Genomic DNA, 13,593 nt, shown 5'->3' on the forward strand with positions numbered 1-13,593 from the left:
CTGTCATATATATAATGTTACAATGTTGGATGTTCATATTAGACGTGGCCAAAGTGTCAAATAATGAGATAATCTAATGCCAAAGTAATCGCTCGGAACAAAACGACCGTTCTGAACACTCTGTTTCAAAGGTTTTTTTCAACTCTCTGCACGACGTCAGCTCCTCACAGATTTCTTTATATGCTCACCTTCTCAATCTGATCTGCTGTACGTTTCTCCAAACAAAACCATTAAAAATAGTGTTTTTATTGTAGATGTATGTGCAACACACCATCCAAGTGGCATTTTCAGGGCCCTCCAACACAGAGACACAGGCAATGGGGTTGAAACACACCAGTCTACTGTAGTGAGTGGGCTAGGTGGAACAAGCCCCGGAGCAGATAGAAAACATGTCATGACAAGGGCTCCTCTCCTGTGTGTGTGTGGGGATGGGGGTTTTACCTGCTGCTCATTGATTAGTCTAATGAGCAGCAGGTATACAGCCACACTAATCCTGGGCCCAATTACCTAGACCCAGGACAGGTGTGGCCACTCGAAGTATTTATTTATTTATTTTATTTTATTTTATTTTATTTACAGATGTTTACATGACATAAAAAATCCCTTCGTCCAAGAGTCCCGGTGCGTCGCGGTGCGGTGTCCGTGTCGCCCGTAAGCCTGGAGCACGGCAACAGGAACTAAATTTTAAATTAGGCCTCGTGGAGCTAATATGAGTGAAGATTCAGTAACTGGATGGCTTACTTCTCATCTCAAATTTGTTCTGAAACAGATTTAAGTGTACTGATGAGGTCAAATCAGTAATATGGTATAGAGAGTACTATGGTATAGAGGCATGTCACAATGGCACAAATAATCTGAGTCACATTTTCAGAAACAAAACATTTAACAAAAAGTGTGGTCTCTGTCCTCGGAGACCTATATTAACATGTAAAAAGGGTTATAATAGGTCCCCTTTAATATACTCGTCTGCCTAACAAATAGTCTCTCCGTGGAGTTTTCCATTGGATGACAATTTAAAAGTCTATATTTAGCCAGACACTGCAGAGGAGATTGATTTGATAGTCCTGTAATTTGGAGGTGGAGAGAGGGGTGAATGATTTGCAGGATTTGATGGCTTCGGATACGTAAGAGAAAATGATTGTTAGTGGGGAGTGATTGTAATGGTTGTATATCATCAGGGCGTTGAGGGTGGGGTAGGTTGGTGGGGGGCGGGGGCTAGGGATAAGTAGAAAATGGTGTTTTGATGTCGACAGGCAATCAGAGCTTTTGCAAATTGCTGTCTTTTTCCTTAGTGTTCATACAAGAACAAGAAATACAACAATAATTGTGTTTACTTCCATCCTGACTGGGTAACAGATTAAAAAAAAAAAAAAAAAAAAAAAATTCTGGTTGGCAATGGTGTCACAGCTTTCAAACCAGCTTTTGTCTGAACAGTCTGCTTTCTGCAGCCTGCTGTAGGTTTCCTTGACAAGGCAGCGTTTGGCCAGCCGGCAGAAAAGGGCTTGTAACATAGGAGCTAGGCTTTTGCCGATTTGCAATCGGATCACATATCGACGAGAAGGGATAATCAGCGATTCGTTTTTTTTGCTACACCTATATTAAGGCGATAACTTTTAAACTAACTTACTGTCAGAACTAAGATATTGTAAAAAAAAAATTTTGAGAATCTGCGTTCTACTGTGCATTTAGAGATGTTTCTGGTGAAGCAGCATGTCCGCCCACTGCTCCATTATTTAACGGGCTCAGTTAATCAGCACGAGTGTGACAAGTGAATTTTAAATCCTTAATTTGCTCTGCGCCCCATAAGAGTACTTAACATTGTGGATATGATTTGGATGATATTGGAGATATTAAAGATAAGATAATAATGTAAAACGGAACAGGATGCTGTGATATTGTCGCACCAAGCACAGACACACAGACTTTAAAGAGGGAGTCCTTGTTTGAACAGAGGAGACATTGTTATTTAATAGATTTTTTTTCATGTTTAAATATTTTTGATAAAATGTTCACACTCTTTTATAAATGCTTATTCACGTACCTTTAACTGTGTTGCTTGCAGAAAGCTTAAAAGGGACCTATTATGCAAAACTCACTTTTTCAGTGCCTGTGCACATACATTTGGGTCTCTGATGGGCCTACTAACACACAAACTGTGAAAAAGACAACCCAGCCAGCTTTTGTGACTTGTTTATTTCAGAAAACATGTCCTGAAACAACCCATTCACATTTGCAGCCAACCCCTATGTCACATTGGGCTTCAGTAGAAATAGAACCACCCCCCCATCTGGGTAACTCAACAAACAAATATATTAAAAGAAAGATGAATTAATACCAACTGTCCATGAAGAAACTGCAGATGATGGAAATGTAATATTTAAAAATTAATTCTACTGGGTTTCTTAAAAAAAAAAAGATGTGGTATATTGTAGATTGTTGACTGTAGGCTGCGGCGCTCTGTGCGTTTCTCCTAACAAAACCAATAAAATACTGTATTTTTATTGTACAGGATGTACACACATTTATTTATTTTATTTTATTTTATCGTCCGATGTTTACATGAAACAAAAAATCCCCGCGTCCGCCGCGGGAGAGTCCCAGTGCGCCGCGGTGCGGTGTCCGTGGCCCCCACATGCTTGGGACATGGCAACGAAAGTTGTAACAAACTTTTAAGTGAGGCCTCGTAGATCTAATGAGTGAAGATTCAGCAACTGGATTGCTTATTTCTGATAGGGTGAATTCAATGAAAGTTACGGAGTAAATACAATGAAACTCGGAAGCCATGCTCAAATGCCACGCCGGAAGTTTGATCCCCCATTGAGCGATATGGATGATGATAGGGTGGAAAGTTACATAACTCATGAACTATAATGTTTGATACAGAATATCAAAAACCATAGCTGCACGAATTCTAATTTTTACAGCACAAATGTCGCACGAATGGCAGTCATTTTTTACAAATTCCAGTCACTTGGGGTGCCAACTACACATACATGTACGTGTACTATAACTATGCTGTTAAGTACAGCATACAACAACTATGCTGTGTACTGTTTTAGACTTTTTTTTAGGGGTGGCAAGCCAAAAAGTTTGAGAACCCCTGGTATAGAGGTATGTTAGAATGGGTAGAATGCATAAGTGGTATTTCAGCAAAAACCACAAAAACATGTTTTGAGAACCTCAGAGAACTACATTTACTTGTGTGAAAACCCCAGGTTAGATTGTTTCAAAGCTCCGTCAGACGATGAGCCATGCTCAAGATGATTATTCAAAATCTTTAATCCAAATTTAATTCAAACATCAATAATGATTAAAAAAAAATGCTACACAGAGAATAAATTATTATAATTAATAAAAACAAATAGATATACCACAACTACGAGTACTAAGTAGTAGTAGAAGTAGTAGTAGTAAATGTTATTATTAAGGTAATAAAGTCATGTAAATGTTATTATTAAGGTAGAACACTCCCCGAGATGCGACGCTGTGGCGCAGTCTACGGTAGAGAAGATACTCGTTCTCAGGGGCTCAGAATCCATAAGGCACGTCAATGCCGTGGGATGGTCAATAAAATATTCTTAACCCCCCCCCCCCCCACACACACACACACACCAAAAAAAGACACCCTCAATCTATGAAGGCTTCTCAGGGTGTGTGTGTGTGTGTGTGTGTGTGTGTGTGTGTGTGTGTGTGTGTGTGTGTGTGTGTGTGTGTGTGTGTGTGTGTGTGTGTGTGTGTGTGTGTGTGTGTGTGTGTGTGTGTGTGTGTGTGTGTGTTTCCACGCTCCTCCGCAAGATCCCGTGCTCCTTTCCCCCCCATCCCCAGTTAGTGGATGATCACACTAAAACTGACATGGTTCTACCTCTCTCTTCCTCCGCCTCTGTGCCCCCTCGAAGCTGGTGTTCAATGGGAGTTGACAAGACAAAATCAATAACAAGGCCTGAGCATCCATCCACCCACCCCTCCTGCGATCTTGAGGAGAACGATATGAGAATAGAAACGATCGCCCAACCTTAACAGCGGCAGAACACGGAGCTTCTTTCTTGGGAAGCCTTGCTGCAACACGGCGAAAACCATTAACGCGTTGCCACATTCTACAGCCCACATTCCTCTCACACCAGCTCTGTCATTCTCGCTCTTGGTGCAAATGTAAACTGTTTCCACAGCAGCGGTTTCTACTTCTTTATTTTGAGGGAGCGTTGATGATGTTAGGGTTCACGGGTCGGGCGGGCTCGTCTGCCCCCCACTCAACGCCCAAGCAGCTTTGGATGACTGTCTGCTTTACCACGTACTGCAGTTGGTCTTTGCTCAGGTTTCGATTTCTACTTCTCAGTATCACACCCACCTCAAAACAGTGAATTTGTGTCATTTTTACGGGATTGACCTTTCAGTTTTGGCCGGGCTGCACATCCATCCATAGTTTGTCTGAAAGGTCGCACCGTCAACGTGGACGGTCCACAAGTATCGACGTGAACACAAACCCATTTTTCACACATTGACAGTGATAATGTTGGGTCATGTAAAACAGACTAAATAATCAACTCCGTTTTAATTAAGGCGCCTGGTTGAGTTGTCATACTGTATGTTGAATTTTTGTCTATAAAGATGTACGATATTGCTCAGAAATGATCGAGATTATCCTCATTCTGGTCTTTTTCTCTCCTTTTTTTTTTTTTTTTTTTCTAACCAGGAAATCATCTGCCAGAAGAACACTGTAAGTACCAGAAGACATCTTGTTTCCTCCACCTCTGTCTATCTTCACACCCCCCTACACATGTGCAGCGCAAAGTCAGCTTCCCGTCTACGCCCTTCAGACAGCCCAAACACCTGGTCTGTCAGTTTTCGTTTTTTTTTCTCTAACCGTTTTTGAGCGCCTTGGGGTTGTTGCAGTCTCTACAGTATAAATATTGCTGTGTTGCCCAGAGACTTTCTCCACCAAAAGTAAAGTTTCTTCCCCTGTGTAAATACAGCGAATCCTTGGATGAAACCAGTCTCATTTTTCAGAGAGAGAAATGAAAGGAATAATGACTCGATTTTAAAAAATGAAAAAAGTAAACATACAACGCAAATAAGCTCTTTGATAAAGTCAGTGGCGGCGGCGTTCTAAATAGGGCACGGTAAATAATGTTAGACGTGCAGAAAAGTGAGAGGGGTGCAATATGGGATAATCCTCCTGGGTTATTGTCACTAGCAGAGTACAGCTACAGAACCAATGAAATGCAGTTGACGTCTAACCTGAAGTGCAAAAGAAGCATTTAAATACCAAAGTGCTATTTGAGTACAGTGTTTCTGTGCAGTTATGTAGGCAAAAGAGATGTATTATGTACAACAGTGTAAGGTTGTAAATACAGGTTTGTCAGGAGTATAGGGGGATTATGTACAGAGAGTATAAATAGACATTTTATATAAATACTATATACAGTATATATACATGTAGTATATCTATGTATATTGTGCATCACACACACACACACACACACATACACACACAGACACACAGACAGACAGACATACTGTGGTGACTGCTCCATTACATTCCTGCCGCTGCTAAAGTTTTGCATACTAGTTCAGCCAAATTATTCCTCCATCTGTTAAAATGGATGAAAAGATGTCCAAAAGCAGAGCAGTGAAACAAAATGACTTTACAACATTTGGAGCGAGCCAGCTTGGCTAGCCCCCAGCCAAATTGGACCTGGTGTTTTTTGATTTTGAGTGAGCGCTGCAGAAACATCACAGAAGTGACGAACGCGGCGATTTGCGTATCGAGCGGGAAAAGCAAGATCAGACACATTGTGACGCCGGGCGCAGGGGGAGCCCATCCCCCGTGCATCTGGATTCAAGTATCCAGTCCTGAGCTGAGGTCTGCCTCCGTGTTTATCAGAATATCCTCCTAAATGTTTGCACACACGACCCGAGGTACAAAGTTTTATTTGCCAGTGCTAAGTGTCATGTTGGCACTGCAAGGCTCTCTCAAATACCCTCCGCGCCAGTTTTGAGTGCAGATTAAGGGTAGCAAGCCGAGGTGAAGTGACTTCAACCAAGTGACTCAAATAAGTTTTAAAAGAAATTTAAAAAGCTGTTTGACTGTGAAGTCAAAAAAGACAAAAACTGCTGAAGTAAGCAGAGTGAGCTCTACAACAATGGACAGAGGTGTGGGAGGAGGCTGGAAGCAACATGCTCATTTTCCGGCCTGAGTTCAGATGCAGGAGGGCAGATGGGGGTGTTTTGGCGGGGGGGGGGGGGGGGGGGGGTGCTGGATCCGGGCCCAGCGACTAATCGGCGCCGGTATGAGGTCCTCTGGAGAAGCCGGCGCCCGTGCGAGCGGAGCTGATTAACGCTCGCAGCACGAGAGTGAGGGAGTTCACGCTGGTCTGCCACGCTCTCTCTCTCTCTCTCTCTCTCTCTCTCTCTCTCTCTCTCTCTCTCTCTCTCTCTCGCACGCGGCGAGCGTTCGCGGCACCACGGAGCTCGGGCGCGGTTCCCGTAGCGGACAACTTCCTCAATACGGTCATCGGTCATTGACGTCCTGCTTCCCACACGCCCACCTTTGGTCTCTCTTTGTTCTGCTTCCCTGTTATTTAGCTCATACCGTAGCAGAACTCCCCGGCTCGCACTCTCTCTCTCTCTCTCCCTCTCTCTCTCTCTCTCTCTCTCTCTCTCTCTCTCTCGCTCTCTCTCTCTCTCTCACCGGCAAGTCCTGTCATGCGTCTCTCTCCGCTCTCTCAGCGAATCTGCCGAGACGGCTGAGGGGTTTGAGCCTCGCTCGCCGGTGGAATGCGCATTGGACTGCGACAAGTTCCATTCATCAGTCGTGTGATCCTCGCGGCGACACAGGATCCGACACCGAATGAAATGGCGAAGGTTTTTTATTTTTGGGGGGGGGGGGGGGGGGGGGGTTTCTGCACACTTGGAAAGGCCTCCTGTTTTTTTTTTTTTCCTTTACCCATATAATGTTTTTTTTGTTGTTTTTTTTCTTTAGGGGCTCCCTGCATACTGTACCTTTTTCATGGAAAAATAATATGGCGAGGTTGCGCCGCGAAGCGAATGAATTCAGTTCAGACAGAGCGTTGTTTTTATAAGCAGCCGCCTGCGTCCCATACGCCGCCCGACCGGCAGGGGCAGCTTCCATTTATTTTCACAGACAACAATCACACGCAGATCCCCTGAGGCCGTGACCGGCTACGTCCGTCAACGTCACGGCCCTGTCCTGATCAACCACAACAGTCAGCGCAGTCTGGGTCACAGCCCAACACCAGCAGAATAGCCCCAGCGATTTAAAACGCATAATAAAACACAATGGTGAGGCGTAACACCTCCGGACCCATAGTCCTTTGCATCGACATAACCAAAAGGCCTGGGCCCACCCCCTTTGGTCGCTAAAATATATAATTGTTGCGTCAAAAGTTAAAAATGTCAAGCTCTTGTTAAAACACTACGTGGCATAAAGTTGTACAGTTCTCCAAGCTGGCCCGCTCCACCCAGTGAGACAAAACTTTATTAAACGGCTCCGTGAACACTCGATTCTGATTGGTCAGTGGTTGCAATCAGTGGTCAGTTATTTCTGAATAATGTCTATTCTTAATGACCCTGCCTGGATTCGCGTCCCTTGTTTTCCCGCAGCCTACATGCTATTGCTAACAGTAGCTAGTGGTGACGCTACATAGAAAGTACAATGGAATACTTGACATATGTGGATATGTCCAATTTTACATGAATGACAGTAATTGGGGAGTCATAGGGAGGGCAAATAGCGTGATGCATGGTTGGAGTGTTAGTGTTGTTGTGGGCTATTTTTCTTAGCGGCAGCTAAACAGCTGAAGATTTGCAGTCTTGGGGCACGCTATCACGCAAGGCATGCTAGTTACAAAATAATATCAAATCAATATTCGTCTCAGTTTATTGTTTTATTTCATAATTCGCCGTGTAATAAGTCAATGATTGTGCAGCCAGCTGGTCATTATCGGGGGGGAAAAAAACAAACATACTCTGAAGTAGGGCTGCACAATTAATCGTATATACGATTAATTGTGTAGTATGTTTTTATTAATTTATTTTTTTCATATTACTGTAATCGTGATGTCGATATTGGCCTCCACAATAAATTTATCGGGGCCGGATACGTTTTTTTTTTCCATTTCGTCCGCTATCCACGCCGTCTCAGCGTGCAATTCACAAATTATATTGCATAAATGAGATGCCAGCGAAAACACACCCATAAAGTTTTGCAGCTGTGTGCAATTTGCCCCTTGTTTTGCGTCTGATCGCAATTATCTATGTGGCAAAGGAAATAATCCGTGCGTCAGTGGGAGCCCGTTGCAGACACACTCACACACACACATACACACACACACACACACACACACACACACAGGCATGCGCAGCGGAGCAGAGATGCGTATCGGAGTCTCCATTTGCGCATTTACGTCACTGCTCTACATTTGCCTGTTTTACGAATGATCAGTCTTATATAAATATAAAACTTAAAATAACTGTTGCACATTAGTTATTTTGATTTGAAGTGTTGAATGAAAATCTCTAATTGTAAGGAAATCCTTAGGGGGTGGGGTCGGCTGTTCTTTTTTTCCTTGCAAAAACCTGCAGGTGTAATGTTACTGATCTTCTTGTTTGGGATAACTCTTTTTCATTGGTGCCATGTAGTGGCATTCTTTTTAATAACATGTTATTTATTTTGTAAAATGTAATTTAGCCGAATCAGTGTGAAGAAAGTCCTATTTTGATTGAGAGGTTTGTACATTTGTGTTTATTTATTTATAGGTTTATAAAATACATAATTATTGTGAAGGCAGTCGCCTGTGCATTTTAAAAGTGCAATAAAATAATTGTGTTCCCCAAAATGGCTGAATAATGGTGATAAATCTTCGTGATCACAATTTTGAGCAAAATAATTGTGACCATCATTTTGGCCGTAATCGCCCAGCCCTACTCTGAAATGTGGTTAATTTGCAATAACCCTCTGCTGGTTGCACATCATCCCTCACTTGTCACACTCATGCTTCCCGTTTGCAACTTAAAGACGAACAAACTTGGTTTCAAAAGCTGTTTTAATATTTATTTATTTATTTTTTAATGGCTTTCACTTTAATTTCACTTTCGCTTTTTCCTTGGTGACACCAGATAGTAGCCTCGTGTTGGTGATTATCTGCCGTGTTGCATCACCGGTCCCCACCGTGTCACGAAAGAAACATTTTTTAACTCGGAAGGGAAACGAGGGGGGAAAGTGGGAAGTGAAAACGTTTTGCCGGTGGAGGTCGGGTGGGGTCACGGGGGGAGAAAGTCCCCGTCTAGTGAAGGCTGACGTTGCCTCATCTCCTCTCTTTTTATTCCGTTCTTTTTTCTTCTGCTTTCTCTCGCCAGAGAGAGTGGCGGTGGCTGCTGCGGCAGCGTTTCCTCAAACAAGCAGCTGAAAGGCGCGGAGTGCAGTGGGATATTGGACGGGAGCGCAGATCTTACGCTCTGAGAACAGTTCTGCTCTTGACAGATCTTGATTGTCTTTTTTTTTTTACTAATACCGGATTTCCTGACCGACATCTCAATGCAACCGAAATTCAGCAGGCACGCACGTTCATCTATTTATTCAGCGGCGGTGAACCGCAGTGATCAACACTAAGGACCATCGCCGGTGGAATATAAACACACATGACTTTTGTCGGCAAATGTGGCATTAACCAATTTTTATTTGATTGTTTGTCTCTTTTTTTTGAAAGAGAAATTTTTTCACAAGACCAGTTTTTAGGGTGCTGACATTGAGCCAAACCCAAAAATTGACTCAGTCCAGTCTGAGTAATAATGTATATTCTGATAATCATTTCCGATTGTTAAAACAAAAGGGGGAAAAAAAAAAAGCTTAAGTGGGAACTTCTATGAAATAATTTTCAGGACCACGATGTCGCCGGGTCCGCCGTCCAAACAGTAGTCATCCTGAAGCCGCAGCGACAGACCGAGAGCTCCCCTGGACGTCACCTAGTTTGTTTTGATGGGTGCTTTTGTTTCGTTTTTTTTCGTAGTTCATTGAAAGCACTGGCGCGTAAACACCATTGTGGCGGTGGATCAGAACCCCAGCCTTATGTCACTTCCTGTGTCTGACTTTCAAAAGGGGAAACAGTGCAGACTTCCTCCAAAATGTAGTTCCTCCACGAAATGCAGTATTAAGCTGCCACGCACATTCATGTGACAACATGTGGTGAACACATTGTGTATAATAGATACAAATAATTGCGGTCAACAATTGATTTGCTTTGATTTTTTTATTTTGTATTTCTTTTCATTTTATTCAACTATGCTAGTATAATCGAATAGTTGTGGGAGAATACAGAGCCACTTGTGACTATGGCATTGAACATTGGAGCATAACATTTATTTCGACAGTTAGTTTCACCGACCCAACTGATAGATCCATAATTCACGTGCTATTTATCGTGACATTTTGAACATTGGCTTTAAAGACCCCCTTAAATTTGGATGGAAACATTTGGTTGTGCTTGAACATGCTCACACAAATTGCGATTATGTGATAATTGTGACAGTTAACTGTGATAATACTGTACGTTACGATGTTCATTAGTGTTGGTCAGCATTCCAAATGCGGTTGTCAGGTTAGCTGATCGTCAAGCCCTGCATCAGCAGAATAAATTCAATGATATCCGACTCATGCTTCATGTATACATCACATTTTTACAGTGTATGGATAACACTATACAGCTGTACAGAACAAGTTGAAAATAAAGCTACTGACCACAAAGGAAATTTTGTGGTCAGATCCTCGGACGAGCGTTGTCAGATGGGAGCGGTATTTCATACCTGCGGTGTATGGCACTCTGATGTTGTTGTAATGTCTTATATCTCCATATTTACTTGCCGCCTGTGTTACCGATCCTCTCCTTTCACAGACGTGCTCGGCGAACTACACCTTCATCCCGTACATGGTGACGGCGCACAACAAGGTGTACTGCTGCGACGGCAGCCTGATGAAGGGCCTGACGGAGCTGATGCAGCCCAGCTTCGAGGCGCTGCTGGGCCCCATCTGCCTGCCGCTGCTGGACCGCTTCGTCCAGCTGCTCAAGGTGCCGCAGGCCAACTCCCAGTGAGTACAGCAAGACAACAAGGCCTTTTGTTCGGGGAATGACAATGGTTCGTTTTGTTAGTGGTGTTAGCGATGAGAGGCGTTATAAAGCGTTTTGACCTTGTGCATCAATGCAGATTGGCCCTTTTGAATAGGATAGGTTCGCAATGAACCGTAATGGAAACCCAACACCGCAAAAATCCGATCGTGGTTTTTTGACATGGTTCCAGACCATTGTATGACTAAATGTCATACAAAAACTCTACTAAAACTCCAATTAAAAGAGGCGCTTGTCCCTTCCATTGCCGTCTCAAGCGATCACCATTTGCTCACTGACGTTTTGCCAAACTACTGTACTGTACATTGACATTATTTAAAAAAGAACACACATAAGGCTATGCAGCAGCAGTATTATGCACGAAAAGTCAGAATAATATTCATAAATGATACAGTAAAATACTGTTTTAAGACCGAACATTTGTTTCTATTTTCGGTGTTTTACATTGTTGTAAAAAAAAAACATGTCATAAAAAGTTAAAATTTCTGGGGGGAATTGTTTTCGTCAACGTTTTTTTATTCATTGTGCCTTTCGGATATTGAGGTATCTGTGGCATTTCAAGTAACCTGGTGACATTTTGAGCAAAAGGGCAAAGAAATATAAAAAATGCTAACCTCCCCGCAGGAAGTGGGTAGGGAGCTCACCTCTGCACCTCTTACTGTAAATGTGAAAGCACGCCCTGCTCCTACAGTCGAAAACCAACAAAAAACATTCTCTATTAATGAATCGAAACATCCAAATGACTGATGAGGTGTGGATTCATACACACTATTCACATGTGTTTGAATCAAATCAAGTTTTTCCTCTCTCTTTATTTTCTTTGTCTTTATTATTCTGCTTTCATATCAACCGGATTTTATATCAATAAAAATAAAAACCTGCCGTTGAATCAGTTTGAGCCGGTTACACAAGGCACTCGATTGAATTCATTTTTCAGGGGGGGGGGTTAAAATAATGCAAGATTATTCATCAGCCGGTGTTGGTATACAGTGTCCTTACCGGTGTTTTATCCTCTTAACCACTAAAACAGTCAGAAACATGTAGAACTATTATGGCCTAGTGACGCAAGAATTGTGACTCCTTCGCACAGGACACATCTTTGAAGGGACTCGGGAGTCGGGGGCCACTCCGGCAAAAGATCGGGCGAGTCAGTGAATCTTCCAAATCACAAACTGAAAATAATTGCTGAGGACAAAATTAAAGGCCAGGGCGCTCGACACAATTCATAACGCCGCGTGACCGACTTTGTCTTCTCGTTCAACCGGAATGAATTGATTTGACCGAATTCAAGGTTCCTTGCGAGAATTCCATTCTCAACCCAGGACCACCTGCCGTCGACCGTGCGTCGCACCACGTGACTCAAATGAGCAACGAGTCGGGAAAATGGAAAAGGACTCCTTTTACCGAGCGGCTCGTCAAAAACAAGTCAAACCTTTCATCCCTCCGAACACTCTCCAGTCACTCGCCGAGTGAAACTTGTTCTGCTGGAGCTGCCATTCTAACTGATGAGTGAGATGAGTTGGTGCAGGCTTGCACTTTTGACCTTGCGACACAAGAGCTCATTTCCATTATTATTATGATTTTTTTTTTTTAAGAGGACTTTTCACGCCACCTTGCAAGCTCTCACAGCACACAATACACAGCCCATAATTTAACAATTTTAAAGGTGCGATCCCTGCAGCGATCTCACTTCTCCGCGGTGTGAGCGCGGCTTAACACAGACAAGGCGCTGATATTCGCAGCCAAACCAATTAACTCGAGCTATAAAAGGGTAAATGCCCTTTTATAGCTTGTTGTTCTATCAAATAAAACAAACATATGTGAATAATGAAAGCTTTTGTTTTTTTGGTTTTTTTTACTGGCATAACACAAACTGGGAACTGGCGGATATATAAAAAGTCATGTGATTTTATTCCATACTTCACCCTTCTTACCCACCCAGCTCGTTATTTAATGTACGCGCTCGTGACTATGAATATCCGCTGCGTGAGTCCGTGGCACTTTGACTTGCGTGGTGAGTTCCAGTGCTTTTAAAACACTCACTTAAAATCGCCTTAGTCACTGGTGCGGTGAAATACTTCAATATCAGATCCGGGAAGAGTGAGTCAGATTTTTGTAAGAGTTCTTGAAAAGCAGCTTCTGTCTCTCGGAAACATTATCTGTATCCGTGTGGATGAGTGGATGTGCAGTAACATGTCTTTTGGCCGGTAAGAGTATACCTGTCATGGCATTGTCCTTTTTTGCCAAAAAGGGATTTTCTTATATGGCAAAGGTGTCATTATTTCAGAGTAGTCTATGACACCATCTACAGTAGCTTATCTTTCGATCTAACTAGATATAAATCTTTATACAGTATATATGCTGCTTATGAGACTCCCTGTAATGTTAAGGATAACTAAATTGGAAAGAAAAATAAAAAGAGCTGAAAATCATCTTACAAATTGTCACTATATGT

The 13,593-nt window shown here is 42.7% G+C and overlaps 1 protein-coding gene across 1 annotated transcript in view; it reads left to right on the forward strand.

The window, feature by feature from the left end:
- Positions 1 to 13,593, forward strand: part of map3k5 (mitogen-activated protein kinase kinase kinase 5) — a 65,932-nt gene that overhangs the window by 12,650 nt on the left and 39,689 nt on the right. Inside the window, exons 3-4 of the mRNA XM_079996630.1 lie at positions 4,691 to 4,714; positions 10,908 to 11,101. Of these exons, the coding sequence (XP_079852756.1) occupies positions 4,691 to 4,714; positions 10,908 to 11,101 (218 nt within the window). The remainder of the gene's footprint in view (positions 1 to 4,690; positions 4,715 to 10,907; positions 11,102 to 13,593) is intronic.

Source organism: Zeus faber (genome assembly GCF_960531495.2).
Source record: "Zeus faber genome assembly, chromosome: 2".
In the NCBI taxonomy this organism is placed as follows: domain Eukaryota; kingdom Metazoa; phylum Chordata; class Actinopteri; order Zeiformes; family Zeidae; genus Zeus; species Zeus faber.